Below are 23,404 nucleotides of genomic sequence, written 5' to 3'. Positions count from 1 at the left end.
ACATATGAGGTATCTGCGTACTCAGGAGAAAATGCACAATACATTTTATGGTGCATTTTTTCCTGTTACCCTTGTGAAAAAAAAAGCTACCTAGTTGAAGCAACCGTTTTGTGGTAAAAAAAAAAATTTTTCTTTTCACGGCTCAACGCTATAAACTTTTGTGAAGCCCCCAGGTGTTCAAAGTGCTCACCAAACATCTAGAAAAATTATTTGAGGCCTCTAGTTTCCAAAATGGGGTCACTTGTGGGGGAGCTCCATTGTTTAGGCACCTCAGGGGGTCTTCAAACCTGACATGGCGTCCGCTAACAGGTGCAGCTAATTTTGCACTCAAAAATTCAAATGGCGCTCCTTGCCTTCCGAGCACTGCTGTGTGTCCAAACATTTGATTTCCACCACATATGAGGTATCTGCGTACTCAGGAGAAAATGCACAATACATTTTATGGTGCATTTTTTCCTGTTACCCTTGTGAAAAAAAAAGCTACCTAGTTGAAGCAACCGTTTTGTGGTAAAAAAAATTTTTTTTCTTTTCACGGCTCAACGCTATAAACTTTTGTGAAGCCCCCAGGGGTTCAAAGTGCTCACCAAACATCTAGAAAAATTATTTGAGGCCTCTAGTTTCCAAAATGGGGTCACTTATGGGGGAGCTCCATTGTTTAGGCACCTCAGGGGGTCTTCAAACCCGACATGGCGTCCGCTAATGAGTGCAGCTAATTTTGCGTTCAAAAATTCAAATGGCGCTCCTTCCCTTCCGAGCTCTGCCGTGCGCCCAAACAATTGATTTTTACCACATATGGGGTATCAGCGTACTCAGGAGAACATGCACAATAAATTGTATTGTGTTCTTTCTCTTTTCTCCCTTGTAAAAATGAAAATTTTATGGCTAAAGTAACATTTTTGTGTTAAAAAGTAAAATTTTCATTTTTTCCTTCCACATTGCTTTGGTTCCTGTGAAGCACCTAAAGGGTTAATAATCTTATTGGATGTGGTTTTGAGCAGTGTGAGGGGTGTAGTTTTTAGAATGGGGTCACTTTTGGGTATTTTCTGTCACCTCGGCCTCTCAAAGTCACTTCAAATGTGATGTGGTCCCTAAAAAAATTATTTTGTAAATTTTGTTGGAAAAATGAGAATTTGCTGATGACCTTTGACCCCTTCTAACTTCCTAACGGAAAAAAAATTTGTTTCGAAAATTGCGCTGATGTAAAGTAGACAAGTGGGAAATGTTATTTAGTAACTATTTTGTGTGACATATCTCTCAGATTTATGGGCATAAATTTTCAAAGTTTGAAATTTGCGAAATTTTCAAAATTTTCGCCAAATTTCCTAAATTTTCACAAATAAACGCAAAAAATATCGGCCTCAATTTACCACTGACATGAAGTACAATATGTCACGAAAAAACAATCTCAGAATCGCCAGGATCCGTTGAAGCGTTCCAGAGTTATAACCTGTCAAAGTGACACTGGTCAGAATTGCAAAAAATGGCCCGGTCATTAGGGTGTTTTAGTGGCCGGGGGTGAAGGGGTTAAACCATCTGATATTATTTTTCACTAAGGGGCAGATTGCTTTCTAATTACTTAGAGATTCCAGCTGGTGTCATGACTTTCCAAGGCTTTTTACCGACATCTAGTGAGTAACTCAAGTCAATAGGACCTTTAGTAATATATTTGCTTAGAAAATTGGTGACGTCTTTAATACTGATCTCACCCACTATATACTGTATATCCACAGAAATATAATTTTTTTTTATGACAAGTGATGGGTCCTCTTCATCTTATATGGTTCAACTTTGTTTTTTATCAGTAATATCAGGATAGCCATGTCCGATACCCATTATCTATACAAATTCATGCACGCACTAGATAATATCTCAAGCCCTTATTATACCACAAGGTAGCAGTGTACATTTTTGGGAGATTGAGAAGAGATAAAAATGGTTCGTACTTAAACCTGAAAACTGAATAATTACAGACAAATAATAATTAGCACAGTCTCTATGGAAACTGGTATTGGATGTAGGAGGATTTGATGTGCCGGAGATCTATCTACAGCACAGGAGGATGTCATCTGAAAGTGATATTATACTTACAGCCAGAGTGAGTTTCTGCCTTGTGTAATAACCCCGGTGAACTTAGTGAGTCTTCGAGCGTCTACTTCCAGCCACTGTTGCAGGTCACTTCTTCCCGCGCACCAAGCCCCATCGAACAGGTCATTCTCGTTGACCCCTGCCTGTCATACAACGAGCACAGATCAAGGAAATGTTTAAAACTTATTCGAAGAATATAACTGTGCACACATAGGGGGAAAAAAATAAGCTTGGGCTATATGGGAAAGTTAAAGGGAACCTGTCACCGGATTTGGCGACTATAAGCTGCGGCAACCACTAGTGAGCTCCTATGTACAGCATTCTAACATGCAGTATATAAGAGCCCAGGCCGCTGTGTAGAACATAAAAATCACTTTATAATACTAACCTAAAGGGCGGTGCGGTGCAGACTGGTTGGATGGGTGTCTCCGTTCTCCAGTACTGGCGCCTCCTCTTTTGGCCATCTATGTCCTCCTTCTTCTGAAGCCTGGGTGCATGACGTGTCCTACGTCATCCAAACTAGCCGCCATTGAGGTCCTGTGCAGGTCATTGACCCTTCTCAGGTCAGATCAAAGTGCGCCTGCGCAAGACCTCAATGCTGGCTAGTGTTGGTGACATGTAGGACGGGTCATGCACCCAGGCTTCACCCAGGCTTCAGAAGAAGGAGGAAAAAGATGGCCGAAAGAGGAGGTGCTGGTACTGGAGAACGGAGACACCCATCCGACCAGTGTGCACCGCACCGCCCTTTAGGTGAGTATTATAAAGTGACTTTTACGATCTACACAGCGGCCTGGGCTCTTATATACAGCATGTTAGAATGCTGTGTATAAGAGCCCACTGGTAGTTTCCGCAGGTTATAGTCGCCAAATCTGTTGACAGGTTCCCTTTAAGCCTAGATCATATCCTTTAGAATTCCACTGTTAGAATGCAACACTTTGCCTTGGTCTGTTATAAACTCTTATGGAAACTCCTAAGAAAACCATGAAAATATAATAAAATGATACAAAAGTAAAGTAAAAACTATAGTCAGTTGAATATTTACAAATCATTAAATAAATACATAAAAATCATAGTTACCCAAAAATAAAACCAGTTGTTTAAAGGGAACATATCATGTTAAAAATGGTGTCTGATCTGCAGGCAGGATATTATAGAGCAGGAGGAGATGAGCAGATTGATGTATATTTTGTTGGAAAGCTTTCAGTAAAACTTGCATTTTATTCATTGAAATTGCTGGTGTTTGTATACATAGGAGTCCAGTGGGCGGTGCTCTGCAGTGATTGACAGTCTTCCCAGTATGTGCATGCAAATAGCATATGTGACGCCCTGGTAAAACCAGGTAGTCACAGAAAGAGTTAATCCTCCTTGGCAGCTACACAATCCCCACACAGATGTACAGCAGCCAATCAGGCCCTACTCACCCCCTCCCAAGGAAAAGGGAGGGGGCGAGGGGAGTTAAGGAAGTGACAGAGCAGAATTTAGTTCAGTTGTGCTGTAGTCAGTGGAAAACTGACAGGGGAAGCATGCAGCTCCCCGGAGAAAGTGGTAGCCGGGGTTGGAGCCCTGGACTACCGGACTAGGTGGCTGTGAGGGCCACAGGCGATGGAGATCCGGTCGCGAGGATCCTGAGGCGACCGGGACAGGGTTGTAGCCCGCCGGTGCTGGGAGAGGGACCCGAGCTGGAGGCCGTTCAAAAGGACTAGTCCAGACAGGAAAGAGACAGACAGAGAGTATGGAAAGAAGGGCCCTGGCTGTACATCTGGGTGTGGGACCCGAAGACACCCGCCAACGGTGACCGACCATTTGGCAAGTTGGTTTACAAAGGACTCTGTGTTTTCTGACCACACACATCAGCCTAGCTTCATCCAACACCAAGACAACTGAACTGTGAGTTTCCTGCTCCCTGCAATCCCTGCCACCACCACAACTCCCAAAAGGGCCCCGGGACTACAACTCTCCTACCAGTGGAGGGGATCCCACCTTGCTGCCCCACACCATCAGTCCCGGGCACGGTCCCCAGAGGCAGCGGCGGTGCCACCATCTCATCACCGCAACCCACGGGTGGCGTCACAGACAATCCCCCTTTACATATTCCCCTTTTGTTGTGGAGCCTGGGATCACAGACCGGGTCACGCCACAGTGATACCTCTAGATGCGACCCCATTAGCCCGGCTCTGAGTACCCCCTATCCCTGGGCGACACACATATGTATACAAACAATAATAATTTCAATTAATCAAGGACAAGTTTTACTGAAAATTTCTTAAATCAATATATTATTCTGCTCAGCTGCTCCTTCTACCATGCTGTCCACAGGTTCACTTTAAGAGATACAAGAAAAAATCAGAAATCACCTGGATATTAAGGCGGCCCCTATGGGCTCCCAGTCCATAACGTTTCACGGTTGAAGCATGAAGCTGGAAGTCTGTTACTTTAAGGGTCTCCAGTCCCAGTGGGGGGCAACCTGCAGGATGAAGCAGCAAATGAGTGACAAGTAATCATTGACATGTGTGAGTGCAAAACCAGTGCTCTAAGTGTACAGAGAAGAATCACTATTCGGGCAGCGGCCAGGTGACCCTTATTGTCTAAAAGCCCAAACAACTCTCAAAACTTGTGATCTACTATAAATTTGTCAAATTCGCATTTTTCTATACTCATAGTTTCTTAAGAACCTAGTGTAATACTTTTATGTTCAAAAGTGTTGCAAAACTTCAGTTCTCAGATTTGATCCCATCTCTACTTTTGGCATTTTTACAGCAAAGCTGTGACGTGTATAGGGACAGGTTCAGGGCTAGTTCTCAACTTAAAATCCAGACCATGCACTTTAAATGGGTTTTTTTCCTTTTGGCACTGGTGGGGTTAATGCACTTTCTTTTGCAGCAGCAGACTTCTTCAGCTGGTAGCAGTTAAGCAATTGCTGGCCGGGATATAAGCCCTCTGCTTCCTGGACTTGTTGCTGGTTATTCATTCAGTTGGAGCTAGCCAGGGAGCATAGTAGACGTGTCTTACTGCTGCTGCTATTCTGTTATTATTGTAAGTTGTTTCTTCTACCTCCTTTTTCATAGTACCCTTACCCTTACTCCTTGGTCATCCCCTGGTGCAGGTTATTGGTGTGTATAGGTTTTTGTTTACCCCGTCTGCTTCTGTGTTGTTGAATTGTTGGGCTCCGTCTGGGTCAATCCCCTGTGTGGTGGGGACTTAGTTCTTAGGGCCTGGACAGGAGACAGGGTTAGGCTGGAGGCTCAACCCTGACTACCTCTAAGTCTACCATCGGGATAAGGGACAGCGAAGGGTCCCCAGACTTAGGGCCAGTCTAGAAGCCCCAGTTCCATCTATACTATCCCATTACAAAAGCAAAGGACTGTATGTGAAGGGGCTGGATGACTTTTCATTTCAATATCTCAGACCGTTTTTCTGTCATGCTTGATGTGTAGATAGAAAAGGGGGCTGGCTTCACTATTCAAATGCTCAGTCAGCCACCTGAGTGTTCAAAGACAGGGAAACCTTTTCTGTGTCGAACACATGACTGGGAGTGTAGCTGCCAAACTCAAGACCAAAGCTGAAAACTGAGGATCAGTGAGTATATTATGGGTGTCCATAAATAATAATCACCTTTGACCTCTAATCCAATTCCCCAATGATGGATTATGTGTTTGTTATGCAAGAGATATGGTGGTAAGCGCCACCCTACTCACTGTGTGCACACTGTCCTCCCCAGGGTCTGACCATGTCACTGAGCTGTCTTGTGCAAATACTTCTAGTTCTGCTAAATCCTCCTGATGCTGGAAAGTCTCCACCTGGCTATAGGGAGGAGCGGCCAGACTCTGCAAGAGTTTATATTCACTGTGTCATGCAGAGTTCTGCTTCCCCGGCCCATCCCCGGCCTGCAGGTGTTATATTAGGCAGCTCCTCCCTCTATATACTGCCTTAGCTTAGTTCCTAGTTAAAGCCTTTCTTTGGTGATGTCAAGATGAGGTATAGTTCTGTCTCTCCTGTTACATTGTTTGTTTCCTCGTTTTGTCTGACCTCTTCGCTCCTGACCCCGGCTTTGTATTTTGATCCTGTTCTGCATGCCCCAACCTCAGATTGACTACATCTCTGCATGTACCCTTTGTACGTCATGCACCTGCCATAACCCATCAGTCAGTTTCTGCAGGTTTGGGGACTGCCCTGAAAGTGGCACCTTGTCCTATGTACAAATTATGTAGAAGGACGTCCGTGCCCAACATGAGCCCCAAGACCAACTTATACAGAGAATCCATGTGGTGGCAGCACAGCTGCAGGATTTGTGCACCTCAATCTCCACCCTTTTCCGCACCTAAACCGTGAGAGGCCATACTTCTTCAGGAGTGACTTCTTCTCCAGTGGAGCCACCTACAGTTAAAGCCACTGGTGTCGAAGCCAAACTCCTACTCCTGTCTTGCTAAAATGGAGATTCCAATGAGAGATGGTTTTATCAATCAGTGCCAGATTTGCTACACCCTCCACGCTCATCAGTAAAATCAGTAAATTCCATTCCTCTGGGCCTGCGATGATGGTGTTTACATGTATCGTTGATGGACAGGTTCACCAGTCAGGTGCTTCAGTGAGGATCATCCTGTGCTACTTATTGCCTTGCCAAGATCTTACCCAAGCCTCTGACATCTGTAGTGCCCCTGAACCACTCAGGGCACTACCAGGTACTGCATCTGTGGCGCCCTGGACTAGCCAGGTCGTAACAGGTACTACAACATACACCCCCATCCCGAGACAGGCACATCAGCCAGACACAAAATCCGTGTTGCCTCCCTCCAGGGGCTGATGTCCACACCAGGTGGGGTGGAGCCAGGCAGTTGGCCCCACCCACTGAGGAGTTCACAGTCCCGGAGGCAGGAAAAGGAAGTCAGGGGAGTTCAGTTAGGGAAGTAGAAGTGAAAGGAGTGAAGTAGTAGTGGAGGAGCAAACTGACCGTGTCCGGGTGTGTGGCCCGGGCACTAAGAGCAAGGTTGGCAGACGGTGGTGGCCGTCTGCAGGAAAGGCGAATCAACGCGGAACCGTAGGACCGGGGACGGGCGGTGGCCCGCCGGTACCGAACCGGGGAGCGAAGTGAAGCCAGCACACACAGGCAGGGCCTGCGGACCCCGACCAGGCTTGGAGTCGCCATTAGAGGTCAAATCCGTCAGTGACCGGAACCCCAGGGGTTTCCTAACAGCCAAGACCCGATTGGAGGCAACCGTCCGACCAGTAGAAGGAAATACAGCTACCGCCACAGCTAGAGTTCCAAGGGCCAGAGCCTGCGGGCAAAAGGGCTCACCGGCACATATACACGCTGGGGAGCAGGTTACCGGTGGGAATCCATCAGGACCGAACATACACAAAGGTGCAGGGAAAGGCAGCCACCACCAATCGTCCGGGAGAAGCCACAGCAGCCGGCTGCGGGACCCGTCCATCCAGCCATTTGGTTTACCAGAGACTTTACATACATTTGTGGCTGAGTGAGTACTATCGTGCCATCCGGCACCGCGCTGCGCAGTCCAGGCGACCCTGCACCTTGCTAACCCTGCCTCCCCGTCACCTCTCCGGGCCCCGGGACCACCAACCCCTACCCACGGAGGGGGGAACAACATCCCAGCTGCTCCCTACCATCGCTCCTAGGATCCCCGTCACCAGCAGCGGTGGTGTCCAACCTCACCACAACCCGTGGGTGGCGTCAAGGACCAAATCCCCAAACCAAACCACCCCCTTTCACTCACGGGCGAGGAGCGCTGCTTGAGTCCCCGGATCCGGCCCACCGCTCGAGCCACCGAGCAGCCATCGCAGCAGCGCTGGACCCGAGCGTTAGCGAGCGCAGCGGCGTCCTTCCCCGCCTGCGACACATCCTCACCGGGATGAGGGGCTACCCCCAGGGGCCTGGAACACCAGTGCCAGTGACATCAGCACACACCAAAATTGCAGTTTCCACTCCACACCAGGGGTAATTAGCTAGTCAGACACCAAAGGGGATGGCCACCTAGAGGTCGGAGGCAGTCCAGGGGACTAGACAGCCTGATGGGAGGGGACAGGAGTCAGAGTGGAGAGTCAAGCAGTAAAGACATGCCTAAAGCTGGGTCGTGAAACGGTGACCCGGGGGCACAGGAGAGTGGTCGCCAGGGTAGGTACACCCAAGTACCACTGGGATCAGTGCACCGACGGGGCACAGAGCTCTAGGTTAGGCACCAGTTTCACGCGGCCTGGAAAATACCTGCACAATGAGGGGACCTTCACTGACCTCACTGACCCACAGATCTGGGGGCATCAGCAGTAAAGAGCGGATCAGGGATCGAGAACACAGACCAGCCCTACAGGGTCCACACTGCCTGCCGTACGGACGAGGAGACTGCCAAAGGCCAGTCGGGGCCCCCAAACCTGCTCCAAGCTGCGGGGACCCAATTACACTGAGGGTGTCGGCGATAGAGCAACCGAGTCATCAAACTGGCACTGGAAGTGCAGGGACCTGAACCAGCCGTCCAAGGGCCCAACTGTGAGTAAACACTGTTAAATTACAATCCATAGTGTGGCCTCCCTCATTCAGCGAAAGTCTCCATCATACATCTCCCAGGCTCAGCCCTACCTGCGGAGGGTCTACCACCACAGCTGCCATTACCACCAACCCTGGGGATAACCAACTCAGCAGTGGCGGTTCCACCATCTTAGCCGCAAACCGCAGGTGGCGTCACACCAATGACTTTAATCTCCCCTGTAAATACTCCCCATTAAAAAGTATCTCCAGGGTCACGAACCGGGCAACGGCCAACATTCACCCGTGAGACAGCATCCCCATAAATATATGGCGTGGGACCGAGTACCCCAAAGCCCTGGGCGACACACTTCCATGGCTTCCAACCTGTTCTCTCTGCCCACCTGGCTTTGTAGACATCTTTTGTGAGAAGAAGGCTGAGTTCTTGGCCCCCCATAGACCTTAAGCTTGTCTTATCGATCTCCAGTCTGGCATCGCTCCACCCTGAGGCCAAGTGTTTCCTTGCCTGAGACTCGAGCCATGTCAGAATAAGTTGTAGAAAACTTAGCCAATGGATTAATCTGTAAGTCCTCTTTGGTGCTGTCTTCTTCTTCGTGACAAAGACGGATTGGTCCCAATGTCCCTGTATTGACTATGAGGAATTTTACAAGATCGCCCTGAAGAACAAGTATCCTCTGGCACAGATTTTGTAACTGTTTGACTGGAGTGAAAATCTTCACTAACTTGGATCTAAAAGGAGCTTATAACTTGAGAGTGTTACCTGGTGACTACCTGCAGCCCAGCCCATCCTCTCTATCTGAAGCTCTCTCTAGTAAATACCAAGTAGTCACTTAGTTACATCCAACCCCCCCCCCCCCCCTCCACAGGGTAAGCCCGGCCAGTGACCTAGTGGGTCCACACCCACCTGCCGTCACAGTCTCTACTATCTGGTCATGTCTTGACAGATTGAAAATAACAGTAAATATCCACTACACCAATCACTGGCCACAGAGAAGACACGCCTCTGCCAGTGATTGGCTGAGTGAGCATTTCCTGCCATTTCCAGTGATAGTGCTGGGACAAGGAAGTAGAGACCAGCCGGGACCAGATAAGCATCCGCAAGGAAAAAGAGGGGCAACGGGCAAGAGGGGTAAAGTTTTCATTTCTTTTGTTTTTCTTTTATTTCAATCTGAGCCTTCTGAAAGCATGTATTTTATACAATAGACAACCCCTTTAAATCCTAACTGCTATGCTTCCCTACAAATTACCAGTGACAACCTGTGATCAGTATATTTTTGAGGAATCCTTTAAAGAATTGGGATAAAAAAAAATGCAGACAATCTGTTTAAACAATTTTTCCATTTCTTTTTACACCAACAGTTATTTATAGCATAAATATTCATCACGTGTGGGAAAATGTATGTTTTGTAAGGTTACCTGATACCATGTGCAGAGTTCTATGTGACATCTATGGTTCACTTTGGTGGATCCCTGCTAATAATTCCCAGTGCTGTCAAAGCTCACACATATGTATGAGGCAGACTAGTCCTGGAGGCAGATATTTCATCGCGCCTGAAGGCAATACATCTTCTTGAATGATTAGTATTTTCCATCAAGTGAAATAATGGACATGTAAGCACCTGGTGCTGCAGGCATCAATGTTGTGACTTCTAGTATATTTCTTCTCTTGTTTCTGTTCAATCGCCCCTGTACTTTCTGACAACTTGCTCTCATTTGATATATAATGTAATGAAAAGACATTCTGAAAATTACTTAAGTGTCTGCCACTCCCATTTGTCTAAAGCGGGCTTTACACGCTATGATATTTCTAGCAATTGCTAGCGATATCGCACACAAAAGCACCCGCCCCCGTCGTGCATGCAATTTTGTGTGATCGCTGCCGCAGCGAACATTATCGCTACGGCAGCATCACACGCACTTACCTGGTCGGTGTCGTCGCTGTGACTACCAAACAATCCCTCCCTCAAGGGGGAGGGACGTTCGGCATCACAGCGACGTCACCGCGACATCACTAAGCGGCCGGCCAATCAAAGCAGAGGGGCGGAGATGAGCGGGACGTAACATCCCTCCCACCTCCTTCCTTCCGCATTGCGGCCGGCGGCAGGTAAGGAGACGTTCCTCGCTCCTGCGGTGTCACACACAGTGATGTGTGCTGCCGCTGGAGAGAGGAACCACATCGATAATCAACCATTACCGATTTTTGGTTTTGGGACGACCTCTCCATGGTGAACGATTTTCACCAGTTTTGAGGTCGCATAAGGTCGCTGGTAAGTGTCACACGCTGCGATATCGTTAATGACGCCGGATGTGCGTTACTAACAACGTGACCCCGACGATAAAACATTAACGATATCGCAGCGTGTAAAGCCCCCTTTAGTTTCTACCCACTTCCTGCTGTCAGCAGTGACACTGAGATCTACTATGGGAAATATGGGTGGGACTTTATCTCTTTATTGGAAGTGTGGGCGGAGCTTTATCTCTCAATTGGACGTGTGGGTGGGGCTTTATCCTTCTGCAGGAAGCGTGGGTGGGGTTTTACCTTTCTATAGGAAATGTGGGTGGGGCTTTATCTCTGTACAGGAAGTGTGGGTGGGGCTTTATCTCTGTACAGGAAGTGTGGGTGGGGCTTTATCTCTGTACAGAAAGTGTGGGTGGGGCTTTCTCTTTTCAGGAACTGTGAGTGAGGTTTTATCCTTCTAAGAGAAGTGTGGGTGGGGCTTTACCCTTTTACAGGAAGTGTGGGTGGGGCTTTACCCTTTTACAGGAAGTGTGGGTGGGACTTTATCCTTCTATAGGACATGTTGGTGGGGCTTTATTCTGCTATAGGAAGTGTGGGTGGAGTTTTATCATTCTACAGGAAGTGTGGGTGCGGCTTAATACTTCAACAGTAAGTGTGGATGGGGCTTTATACTTTTATAGGAAGTATGGGTGTGGCTTTATATATCTATGAAGAGTATGGGTGTGGCAAATTAGACTGGTATGCTCTCCAAAATTAAATTTAATTTGATGTGGGGAGTTGGGGGCAGCAAGAAAATTATTTTCTACACGTTTCCTATAAAAATACGAGTAAAATAAAATTCAGGTACACTTTAATAGTAATCGGCCAAATGGAGCTTAAGCACTGGGAGTGCACAGACCTTGTGCAGTGCTATATAAAGTCACTACACCATACTGAACGACCCACAGCGACAAGTAACGGACCATGGAGGTTTTTTCCAGAGTCTCTATAAATCAGTTTGTAAAAAACTTTTGAAGCAAATACTGGCTCACAGACGTCTATGAGCGCTATACTACGGCTCCATAAAACGAAGAACTTAAACACAGGCCGAAGTCTAAATAGAAATTTCTGACATCAGACATCCTATATTCACTTCTTCGGGGATGTAATCTAATATTGCCTTATCAGCATTTAAGTTCACATAGAAATACTTTAATATACTTTTCGACTCTTTTGGCAGTATGAATTATAATATATGACATTACTATATATTTTCTAGCGGAAGGAATATATAAAAGATTCATACCATTCCTGCAGCCCTGTAGATTACTAGTCATTATCACAAAGTACCGTATCGTGCAGCTAAACCAGCATTAGAATCCAAAATCCTCTAGGCAAAACTAGCGCAGAAAAAAAAGCCGTCATGCTCATTCATGTTGTATATGGCAATAGGCATTTTTAGGAGACGGTAACATTTTCCATTCACACTACATCAGATCTCGGCTTATAAGTAAGGTAAACTGTGGAAAAGATTCAGAGATTCTGCGGCCAGAAGCAGAAGATATATTTATTAAACAGTCGGTGACTATAAGCAAGACGAGAGCGCGGGAGATTAACGATATGACGGGGCCATTAATCTAATGGACACCAGCAAAGCAGGAACTTTACATTCCGGCTCAAAAAGTTCAAGTGGGAATAGCGCAACTGTAAAGGGTGCTTTACACGCTGCGACATCGCTAGCGATAGCACCTGCCCACGTCGCTGTTTCGTCATGGGGTTGATCGCTGCCGTAGCGAACAACATCGCTACGGCAGCGTCACACGCACATACCTGCTTAGCGACGTCGCTGGAGACACCGAACAATCTCTCCTTTAAGGGAGAGGTGCGTTCGGCGTCACAGCGGCGTCACAAAGCGGCCGCCCAATAGCAGAGGAGGGGCGGAAATGAGCGGCCGGAACATGCCGCCCACGTCCTTCCTTCCTCATTGCCGGTGGACGCAGGTAAGGAGATGTTTGTCGTTTCTGCGGTGTCACACACATAGTGATGTGTGATGCCGCAGGAACGACAAACAACCAGCGACATGCACCACCAACAATATTATGATAAGGAGCGACGTGTCAACGATAAACGATTTTTGACGTTTTTGCGATCGTTGATCATTGCTCCTTTTAGTCACACACAACGATATCGCTAACGGCGCCGGATGAGTGTCACAAACACCGTGACCCCGACGATATATCGTTAGCGATATCGTTGTGTGTAAAGTACCCTTAATGCCCAATATTAAAACACTGTATTATTCTATAGAGAAATTACAATATTTTAGGGCACTTTTTTGTATTGTATTTTAAAATTAATGGAACTCAGTTTGGAATAGTCCACATTTTAAAAATGCTACTCATCCTTTAGTTAGTCATGCAAGAAGGCACCGATGTGTCTGCCATGGTATGACCATACGTGTCAGGAGTTGAGGGCTATTCCTGATTAATTTAATGTAATTTATCTCTTCTCAAGAAGGAAGAAAAATATTTCGCCAAGAAATTTATAGTAAAAAAAAAAGCGCACAAATAGGGTCTTATCAGTTGATAGTAGGGTGAAAAAAAACTCTCTACAGGAGCTCACCTTCACCTTGTATGAGTCACAACTGACTGTTGGGAACCTGAAAGCCATGCTACTGCGGCTCCATGTGGAGAAGAGGATGACCATTGGATAGATAGGAAGATGCCTGTCACGATTTACCTTTGGCTCTGTTCCTTGCAGAGCCATTGGGTTTTGTCTATTGCTCAGTTGTTTGTATTCCCCGGGTCCTTGCTGGTTGTTTGGTGCCTCATTCCGGTAATCGCCTTGCTTTATCCTTGGGGTGTTTCCACCGGAGCTTGACTGTATAATGTGTATAATGTGAAATGTCTAAACTTAGCTGCACTTTTTAATCATACAGGAGAATAGACCAGGAGATCATCTCACACGCTAAGAAACCTACGTTAGGGTGGTGGGCGTGTTCCTTTTCTACTGTGTTTTTGCCTGCTTATGATTGGGCAATTCATACAGGAAGAGAAGTACACGACCCCAGTGAAAACTATCTGATAACACCCACTTGAACTTAACAATAGTTAACTCATTAGGTGCCAAATACTTTGATTGCTAATAACCCCGCAACAGACAGGTGAACTTAAAAAACAAAAACTAACATTTTATTCCTCTCTGCAGCCACTATTACATTGTGTGTTCAATTTAACATGAAAAATTTAGTGAAAGGTCCTGTTTAAAGCGGGCTTTACACACTACGCTATATCTAACGAGATGTCGATGGGGTCAACTCGTAAGTGACGCACATCCGGCATCGTTAGTGATATCGTAGCGTGTGACAGCTACGTGCGATGGTGAACGAGCAAAAATACTCACCTTATCGTTCATCGTTGACACGTCGCTCATTTTCTAAAAATCGAACGTCCAGTTGTTCATCGTTCCCGGGTCAGCACACATCGCTCCATGTGACACCCGTGTGACACAACAATGAACACAGCTTACCTGCGTCCCACCGGCAATGCGGAAGGAAGGAGGTGGACGGGATGTTACGTCCCGCTCATCTCCGCCCCTCCGCTCTCACTGTGTGACGTCACTGTGAGGCCGAACGTCCCTCCCCCTTCAGGAAGTGGATGTTCACCGCCCACAGCGAGGTTGTTTGAAAGGTAAGTACGTGTGACAGGGGCTTACAGGATTGTGCGACACGGGCAAGAAATTGCCCGTGCCGCACAAACGATGGGGGCGGGTGCGATCGCAAATGGGCTCGCACGAGAAATCGACACATGTAAAGCAGCTTTTAGGATAGACTGCTCCCTGGCTCACAATGATGTTACAAGGGCAGGAATACATATTACAGACATATACAAAGCAGAAAAACAAACTTTCTCACGCACTTTCTCTGACGTCTTGGGTGATCTTTTCCTCGCCTGTTCCAAAAACAAATTTGTCAGACGTTTTCTTGTTTTTCTCTGCTTTCTTGCTACTGTTTTTGGCTGAGGAAAAAAGAAAAGGACATTTTATGACATTTGACTGATTATAATCATATAAAGCAAGGCTGAGAACAGACAGGAATCTTTACAGCCCAATCTGTCCAGAGCTATGATAGAGCAAACAGAATTCCATTGAGCCATAAAGTACATTTGTGTGCCTAGAATAGTATCCAGAAGATATGTATGTGTTTTGTGCAAATTTTATATTATACCTGTTACCAGATTTGGCAACTATAAGCTTCAGCCACCACCAGTGAGGCCTTATATACAGCATTCCAGAATACCTTATATACAGTTATATGAAAAAGTTTGGGCACCCCTATTAATGTTAACCTTTTTTCTTTACAACAATTTGGGTTGTTGCAACAGCTATTTCAGCTTCATATATCTAATAACTGATGGACTGAGTAATATTTCTGGATTGAAATGAGGTTTATTGTACTAACAGAAAATGTGCAATCCGCATTTAAACAAAATTTGACCGGTGCAAAAGTATGGGCACCTCAACATAAAAGTGACATTAATATTTTGTAGATCCTCCTTTTGCAAAAATAACAGCCTCTAGTCACTTCCTGTAGCTTTTAATGAGTTACTGGATCCTGGATGAAGGTATATTTGACCATTCCTGTTTACAAAACAATTCCAGTTCAGTTAAGTTTGATGGTTGCCGAGCATGGACAGCACGCTTTAAATCATCCCACAGATTTTCAGTGATATTCAGATCTGGGGACTGGGATGGCCATTCCAGAACATTGTAATTGTTCCTCTGCATGAATGCCTGAGTAGATTTGGAGCGGTGTTTTGGATCATTGTCTTGCTGAAATATCCATCCCCTGCGTAACTTCAACTTCGTCACTGAATCTTGCACATTATTGTCAAGAATCTGCTGATACTGAGTTGAATCCATGCAGCCCTCAACTTTAACAAGATTCCTGGTGCCGGCATTGGCCACACAGCCCCAAAGCATGATGGAACCTCCACCAAATTTTACTGTTGGTAGCAAGTGCTTTTCTTGGAATGCCGTGGATTTTTGCCTCCATGCATAATACCTTTTTGTATGACCAAACAACTCAATCTTTGTTTCATCAGTCCACATGACCTTCTTCCAAAATGTAACTGGTTTGTCCAAATGTGTTTTTGCATACCTCAGGCGACTCTGTTTGTGGCGTGCTTGCAGAAATGGATTCTTTCGCATCACTCTCCCATACAGCTTCTCCTTGTGCAACGTGTGCTGTATTGTTGACCGATGCACATTGACACCATCTGCAGCAAGATGATGCTGCAGGTCTTTGGAGGTGGTCTGTGGATTGTCCTTGACTGTTCTCACCATTCTTCTTCTCTGCCTTTCTGATATTTTTCTTGGCCTGCCACTTCTGGGCTTAACAAGAACTGTACCTGTGTTCTTCCATTTCCTTACTATGTTCCTCACGGTGGAAACTGACAGTTTAAATCTCTGAGACAACTTTTTGTATCCTTCCCCTGAACAACTATGTTGAATAATCTTTGTCTTCAGATCATTTGAGAGTTGTTTTGAAGAGCCCATGATGCCACTCTTCATAGGAGATTCAAATAGGAGAACAACTTGCAAGTGGCCACCTTAAATACCTTTTCTCATGATTGGATAAACCTGCCTATGAAGTTCAAAGCTCAATGAGGTTACAAAACCAATTTAGTGCTTTAGTAAGTCAGTAAAAAGTAGTTAGGAGTGTTCAAATCAAGAAATTGATAAAGGTGCCCATACTTTTGCACTGGTCAAATTTTGTTTAAATGTGGATTGCACATTTTCTGTTAGTACAATGAACCTCAATTCAATCCAGAAATATTACTCAGTCCATCAGTTATTAGATATATGAGACTGAAATAGCAAAAACCCAAATTGTTATAAAGAAAAAAGGTTAACATTAATAGGGGTGCCCAAACGTTTTCATATGACTGTATGAGCCCAGGCCGCTGTGTAGAACGTAGAAATCACTTTTATTATACTCACCTGCGGGGCAGTCTGGTCCAATGGGTGTCACTGCGCTCTGGTCCGAAGGGTGTCGCTGCTCACCGGTCCGGAGCCTCCTCTCTACTGCGATTGCGGTCTCCACCCAGCCCTGTATGGATGATGTGTCCTACGTCATCCACACAAGCTGGCATTGCAGTCCTGTGCAGGCACACTATGATCTGTCCTGCTCAGAACAGATCAAAGTACTGTAATGCAAAGGCACGAGGAAAGGCGACAAACCGCCCATGCATGCGCATTACAATACTTTGATCTACCCTCAGCAGGGCAGATCAAAGTGCACCTATGCAAGACCGCAATGCCGGCCAGTGTGGATGACGTAGGACACTTTATGCATATGGCACTGGGTCGAAGGAGGATGGCGATCGATGCAGAGAGGAGGCGCCGGATTGAAGAGCAGCGACACCCATCAGACTGGACCGCCCCCCTAGGTGAGTATTATAAAAGTAATTTTTACGTTCTACAGAGCACCTTGGGCACTTATATACAGTATTCTGGAATGTTGTATATAAGAGCTTACTGATGGTTGTTACAGCTTATAGGGTACAAATCTGGTGATAGGTTCCCTTTAATTTTAGCATTTTCTATTTCAAATCCTATTATGGGGTCTCCTTACCTTGAAGCATTGTCCTCCCGAATACAGTGCCATCCGCATATGGAGGAACATGTGCCTTCACTCCACAGTACCCATGCCTATGTAATATATTACATTACAACACTGGGAAGTACTAATATGGGCAGAATGATGTGCCTGTTGCCAAGAAGCATACGATTAAATGTAATTACGGGGATCGGTCAGTCGATTCATTCTGCCCACTGTACGAGCCGCATGAATCAGATCCTGGATTGAACAGTTGCAGGTATGTGCTTCTTCGTTATACAGCAAACAGTTAAAGCATTCAACCTGGGACCATAGGTAAATACCTGCCTAGTATGTCACCATCCCCAGATAACCTCTCAAGCACCGCTATAATTGATTGACAGGTCTCTCACTAAGTGCACACATGGCAGACACCTGTCAATCACCTGTAGCAGAGCAGAGAGGAGCCGACTAGGGGCGATGCCGGACTAGGAAGGTCTTGGTACATGGTTAGATATTTAAACTATTTTTTCCCTGAAACACCAGAGAAAAACACACCGGACTGCAATCGTGTGTCCAATCTCTGACCCATGCTGCCCGAGGTTTGGCACGATGAATCGACTAACAGGTTCACTTTAAAGAGGTTGCCCACTTTGGAAATTCTGGCTACAATATTGTTACCATTGAAGGCCTTTTTATCCAGTATCCAAAAGTGTTCCCCTTTTACGGCCACTGGTGATCAGTTGCAAACCGTAAGGAACCCTGGTAGTTGATATGAGCAGAGATGAAGCATTAGGCAGAGCTCATTCAAGTCAATGGGTCCGGGGTCGTGATGACAGGACGGTTCCTCCACAGTCTGACACATTCTTTGTATCCGATCTATGCTCCAGCCAAGAGATGAGGATCTAGAACAGAACACCCTCTCTTCTATTAACTTAATTCCTAATGACTTATATGTCTTTTAGTTTTCTGCACTAGACAATTCCTTTAATTCCTGTTTATTTGGTGTTATGTCCAGTCCCTTTCTTTCACACTTAATTTGGGGAGAGTTCCTGGATGTAAAAGCTTTTCTTGGAGAACCGAATCTCTATCACGCCGCTGCAGTTGGTCTGCGCCCTCCCTACCTCCCCACAGCCGTCCACATGTGCTCCTGCTGCCTCCTGCATCTGGGGTCTGTGCACGCTGCATGGGTCCCCTGGAAGTGCACTTAGGGTGCCCTCCTCTTAAGAGGCCAATGCCCTTTTACCCGGAAGAGCCTCTCATCCTATAGCTAAGAGGTACTAGTTATTTAAGGCATCCTCCCACTAGGGAAGGGGCCTGAGCAACATGGTCAGTTAGTTAGTATTTGTTAGCTAGCTAGTTGTCACGTTCTGTTTCTCATGTGGCCGTTACCTATCCTTGTGCCTGTCTTCTCATACCTGTCAGTATCTGCCTTCCTGTCTGCATCAGTCATCCCACCTGCACTAGAGACTGTACCTGCTTGCTCTTGAGTCCGTCCCTGCCCAGAGGGTTAGTTGCCACAGTCTCAGACACAGCCCTGGGAGTGGCACCTGGCGTCTACTGGCAGCCAAGCTCATCCTCACCATCTGGGGCACTGGCTTATACCAGGTAGGCGTTTAGTTAAGCCCCTCCCACATCAGGGTAAGCCCGGGTCCCCCCTGTGGTCCAGTGAATCCACTCCTGTTAGCCACCTCAACACCGGCGAGCATTACATTTCTGCAATCCAGTCATTTATTCCTCTTTTCCCTCACTTTCCAGGCAGTGAATAAGTATAGTGCTCGACTAATGCTGGTACTCAAGGGTTGTTATGTCAGGGAGGTCAGCAATCTTCATCTCTGATAAACCATGATACTTATTTGGCACTGAGCGATGGGTGAGCCGGATCAGACGCTGAACAATTTTAGAATAAATTGTACTAAAGCGTTGGCAGCTCAAGAGCCGTCATTACAACGGAAATTCTTTATTACTTAATCCCTTGAAGATATTATACTTAAATGTTCTATCACATTGGGCTGACACACTGATACCAGATGTGTCAATCAAAGCTCTAATGTGTGCGCTAAATATTATACACGCTTGGAAACCTTCATTCTTCCTAATCACATGCTTTGTCATCCAGAATTATGTCTGGTTAAAAGATATGTGGCTCCAAGCAGCAAAGTGTGTTCTCCATTACAGAGAGATAGATAGATAGATAGATAGATAGATAGATAGATAGATAGAGGGATAGATAGATAGATAGATAGATAGATAGAGGGATAGATAGATAGATAGATAGATAGATAGATAGATAGATAGATAGATAGATAGATAGATAGAGGGATAGATAGATAGATAGATAGAGGGATAGATAGATAGATAGATAGATAGATAGAGGGATAGATAGAGGGATAGATAGATAGATAGATAGATAGATAGATAGATAGATAGATAGAGGGATAGATAGATAGATAGAGGGATAGATAGAGGGATAGATAGATAGATAGATAATAGATAGATAGAGGGATAGATAGAGGGATAGATAGAGGGATAGATAGATAATAGATAGATAATAGATAGATAGATAGATAGATAGAGGGATAGATAGATAGATAGATAGATAGAGGGATAGATAGAGGGATAGATAGATAGATAGAGGGATGGATAGATAGAGGGATAGATAGATAGAGGGATATATAGATAGAGGGATAGATAGAGGGATAGAGGGATAGATAGATAGATAGAGATAGATAGATAGATAGATATTAGGATAGATAGATGGATATTAGGATAGATAGATGGATATTAGGATAGATAGATAGATGGATATTAGGATAGATAGATAGATAGATATTAGGATAGATAGATAGATATTAGGATAGATAGATAGATATTAGTATAGATAGATAGATAATAGATAGATAATAGATAGATAGATAGATAGATAGATAGAGGGATAGATAGATAGATAGATAGATAGAGGGATAGATAGAGGGATAGATAGATAGATAGATAGATAGATAGATAGATAGATAGATAGATAGATAGATAGAGGGATGGATAGATAGAGGGATAGATAGATAGAGGGATATATAGATAGAGGGATAGATAGAGGGATAGAGGGATAGATAGATAGATAGAGATAGATAGATAGATAGATATAGATAGATAGATAGATAGATAGATAGATATTAGGATAGATAGATGGATATTAGGATAGATAGATGGATATTAGGATAGATAGATAGATAGATAGATATTAGGATAGATAGATAGATATTAGTATAGATAGATAGATAGATAATAGATAGATAATAGATAGATAGATAGATAGATAGATAGAGGGATAGATAGATAGATAGAGGGATAGATAGAGGGATAGATAGATAGATAGATAGATAGATAGATAGATAGATAGATAGATAGAGGGATGGATAGATAGAGGGATAGATAGATAGAGGGATATATAGATAGAGGGATAGATAGAGGGATAGAGGGATAGATAGATAGATAGATAGATAGATAGATAGAGATAGATAGATATAGATAGATAGATAGATAGATAGATATTAGGATAGATAGATAGATATTAGGATAGATAGATGGATATTAGGATAGATAGATGGATATTAGGATAGATAGATAGATAGATAGATAGATATTAGGATAGATAGATAGATATTAGGATAGATAGATAGATATTAGTATAGATAGATAGATAGATAGATAGATATTAGGATAGATAGATAGATAGATAGATAGATATTAGGATAGATAGATAGATATTAGGATAGATAGATAGATATTAGGATAGATAGATATTAGTATAGATAGATAGATAGATAGATAGATATTAGGATAGATAGATATTAGGATAGATAGATAGATAGATAGATATTAGGATAGATAGATAGATAGATAGATATTAGGATAGATAGATAGATAGATAGATAGATAGATAGATAGATAGATACATTTAGTATATTTAGCACTCCAGTTATCCAATTAAATTATGTAACAGACAGCAGTTTCTTCTCACACATCAACATAAAGGAACATTTCGGATCCACACGCTGCCATTCTATATTTGCTCCACTAAAGATTTGGTTGAAGATCCTGGGATTTGTACCTTTTTGTTTCTTAGCTGCGTCTGCTTTCTTTTTTGAGGAAGAAGGGAAAGTAAAAGAGAAGGAGACAGAATGCAGAGGTAATCCAAACTAAAGTGTGGGGTGCCAATATACAAGTCCACAGGCCCCCGGATCACCAAGATAAAGTGCCAAAAAAGGCTGCGTTCCTGTTTAAATTTGATAAAAAAGTGATGATTTATTCTTTGACAAAAGTACGCGACATTTCCTCTGTGTGACTGAGCCTTTCCCTAGCACGGCACCTGCCTCCAAACCACAGGTTTTAATTTTTAAAAATCATATAAAGTCTGCAGTGTGTTACTACACCGGCTCTTTGTGACGACCGATTACCTACAGCCATATACAGTATATCGATGTCAGTTTGACAATACTAAGGCGGTGTTTGCATTAATGAGCTTGACAGGAGTTGGGTGTAATCCTAGGAGACCTCGGAGAATCAGGCGTCTTTTCAGGGAAACTGCAGAATTGATTTGGTTCAAATGGAATTTTTTTGACGAATCCGTCCCCAAACAAATATAGAGAAATTTGCTCCTCTCTGTTAACGAGTATTCTAATCCTAATGTAAGATTTGACCTTGCAATGAAATAATTTATCTTCCAATCAGTGGAGACAAATTTCCTGATCCGTCACATAGCACATCATTGTGCACCCTGGGCTTCCAAATTCTGAGAGACGTCAAGGCAAATCATTTCACTACAGAACACAAAATAATTACTAAGTCACTTCATATTTATTATCAAATACCATAAATAAGGCAATGATCCCAATGGCTCCTGCAGATCCCTTCACTTATGATGGGGTCTGTGTCATATCCTGCCATGAGATCAGTCTCCCCTCTCTTATCCTGCCTGAGCTTGTTTCCAGAATACTTAATCCAGCTATCCAGCGTGCTGAGCTGTCAGTATGGTGATAGACAGTTCACCTGACCAATCAGAGGCTGGGGCTAGGGTAGGACAATAAAGGGATCACCAACAGAGAGGCATTAATAGGATGCCCTCAACAGGGGCCTCAATCCCACTAGTTTAGGACCTGGGAGGGGGGAGGTGCAGCCAGCAGGAGGAGTCAGGAGCCAACACAACAGTTAGGAAGTTCTCCAGCAGAAGAGCAAGGGAGCAGTCGCATCTTCCAGGTGCTCCGGTGGGAAGGAGGTGAAGTTCACACAATTGCCGTGGGGAGATGGGTCTCTGCTCCCCCACGGAATCGACGCCACACAGGGCGGCAGGACCCTAGTGAAAATCATACTTCACATTTTTTTTCCAGAATCTACCTGGACGAGGACGGTTTCAAGCCTACCTGACCACAAAGTGCCCGACAGCACAGTGCCATATAGGATCCGGGGCCTCGCATCAAGCCAGACTCCACATCGGAACAGCGGCACCTGCAGATAGGGACAAGAGTACATCTCGTGGAACACAGGGTCCCCTCGTAGCTTCAAGCCAGGGAATCCACAGCACAGGCATCACAAAGGAGGGAACCCACCGAACACCACACCGGACTGATTTCTAACGGGTTCGACAGAGCCCATCAAAGCAGGTGACTGGTATTACCTGGGTGAGCGGCACAGCACTAAAAGTGAGTAAACAACCTGGATCTGCAGCCATAGACTCTGACTCTTTATTACTGGTACTGCCGCTCCCCACCACCATTATTATTCCCCTCAGCATCCTCCCCAGGGCCTGCTCCACCTGTGGGGAGCGATACCACTCATAGCTGCTTCTACCATCTTCCCCGGAGGACAGCAACAGCAGCAGCGGCTCATTCCCTGGGCGCATACCACAGATGGTGTCACGACATTCACCTCACCACTGCCCCATCATCCTTCCCCAGCCATCTTCTGTACACCTTGGGACAACAGAGCCGGACTAGGCCGCCCATGACAAGAG

The 23,404-nt window shown here is 45.0% G+C and overlaps 1 protein-coding gene across 2 annotated transcripts in view; it reads right to left on the bottom strand.

Annotated features, from left to right (window-relative positions):
- The window catches only part of CPXM2 (carboxypeptidase X, M14 family member 2), a 136,976-nt gene that overhangs the window by 97,665 nt on the left and 15,907 nt on the right, over positions 1-23,404 (bottom strand). For both annotated transcript variants that reach the window (XR_012754215.1, XM_075348511.1), the window contains exons 3-5: positions 14,717-14,815; positions 4,440-4,549; positions 2,089-2,228 (exon numbers count right to left, since the gene is read on the bottom strand). Coding sequence is in view for 1 of the 2 variants with exons in the window: in XM_075348511.1 (XP_075204626.1) it covers positions 2,089-2,228; positions 4,440-4,549; positions 14,717-14,815 (349 nt within the window). In the remaining variant the exon portion in view is untranslated. The remainder of the gene's footprint in view (positions 1-2,088; positions 2,229-4,439; positions 4,550-14,716; positions 14,816-23,404) is intronic.

This window comes from Anomaloglossus baeobatrachus, chromosome 5 (assembly GCF_048569485.1).
Source record: "Anomaloglossus baeobatrachus isolate aAnoBae1 chromosome 5, aAnoBae1.hap1, whole genome shotgun sequence".
Taxonomy (NCBI): domain Eukaryota; kingdom Metazoa; phylum Chordata; class Amphibia; order Anura; family Aromobatidae; genus Anomaloglossus; species Anomaloglossus baeobatrachus.
The sequence above is the reverse complement of the archived record's forward strand: the minus strand, read 5'-3'. Positions and strand labels throughout refer to the sequence as shown.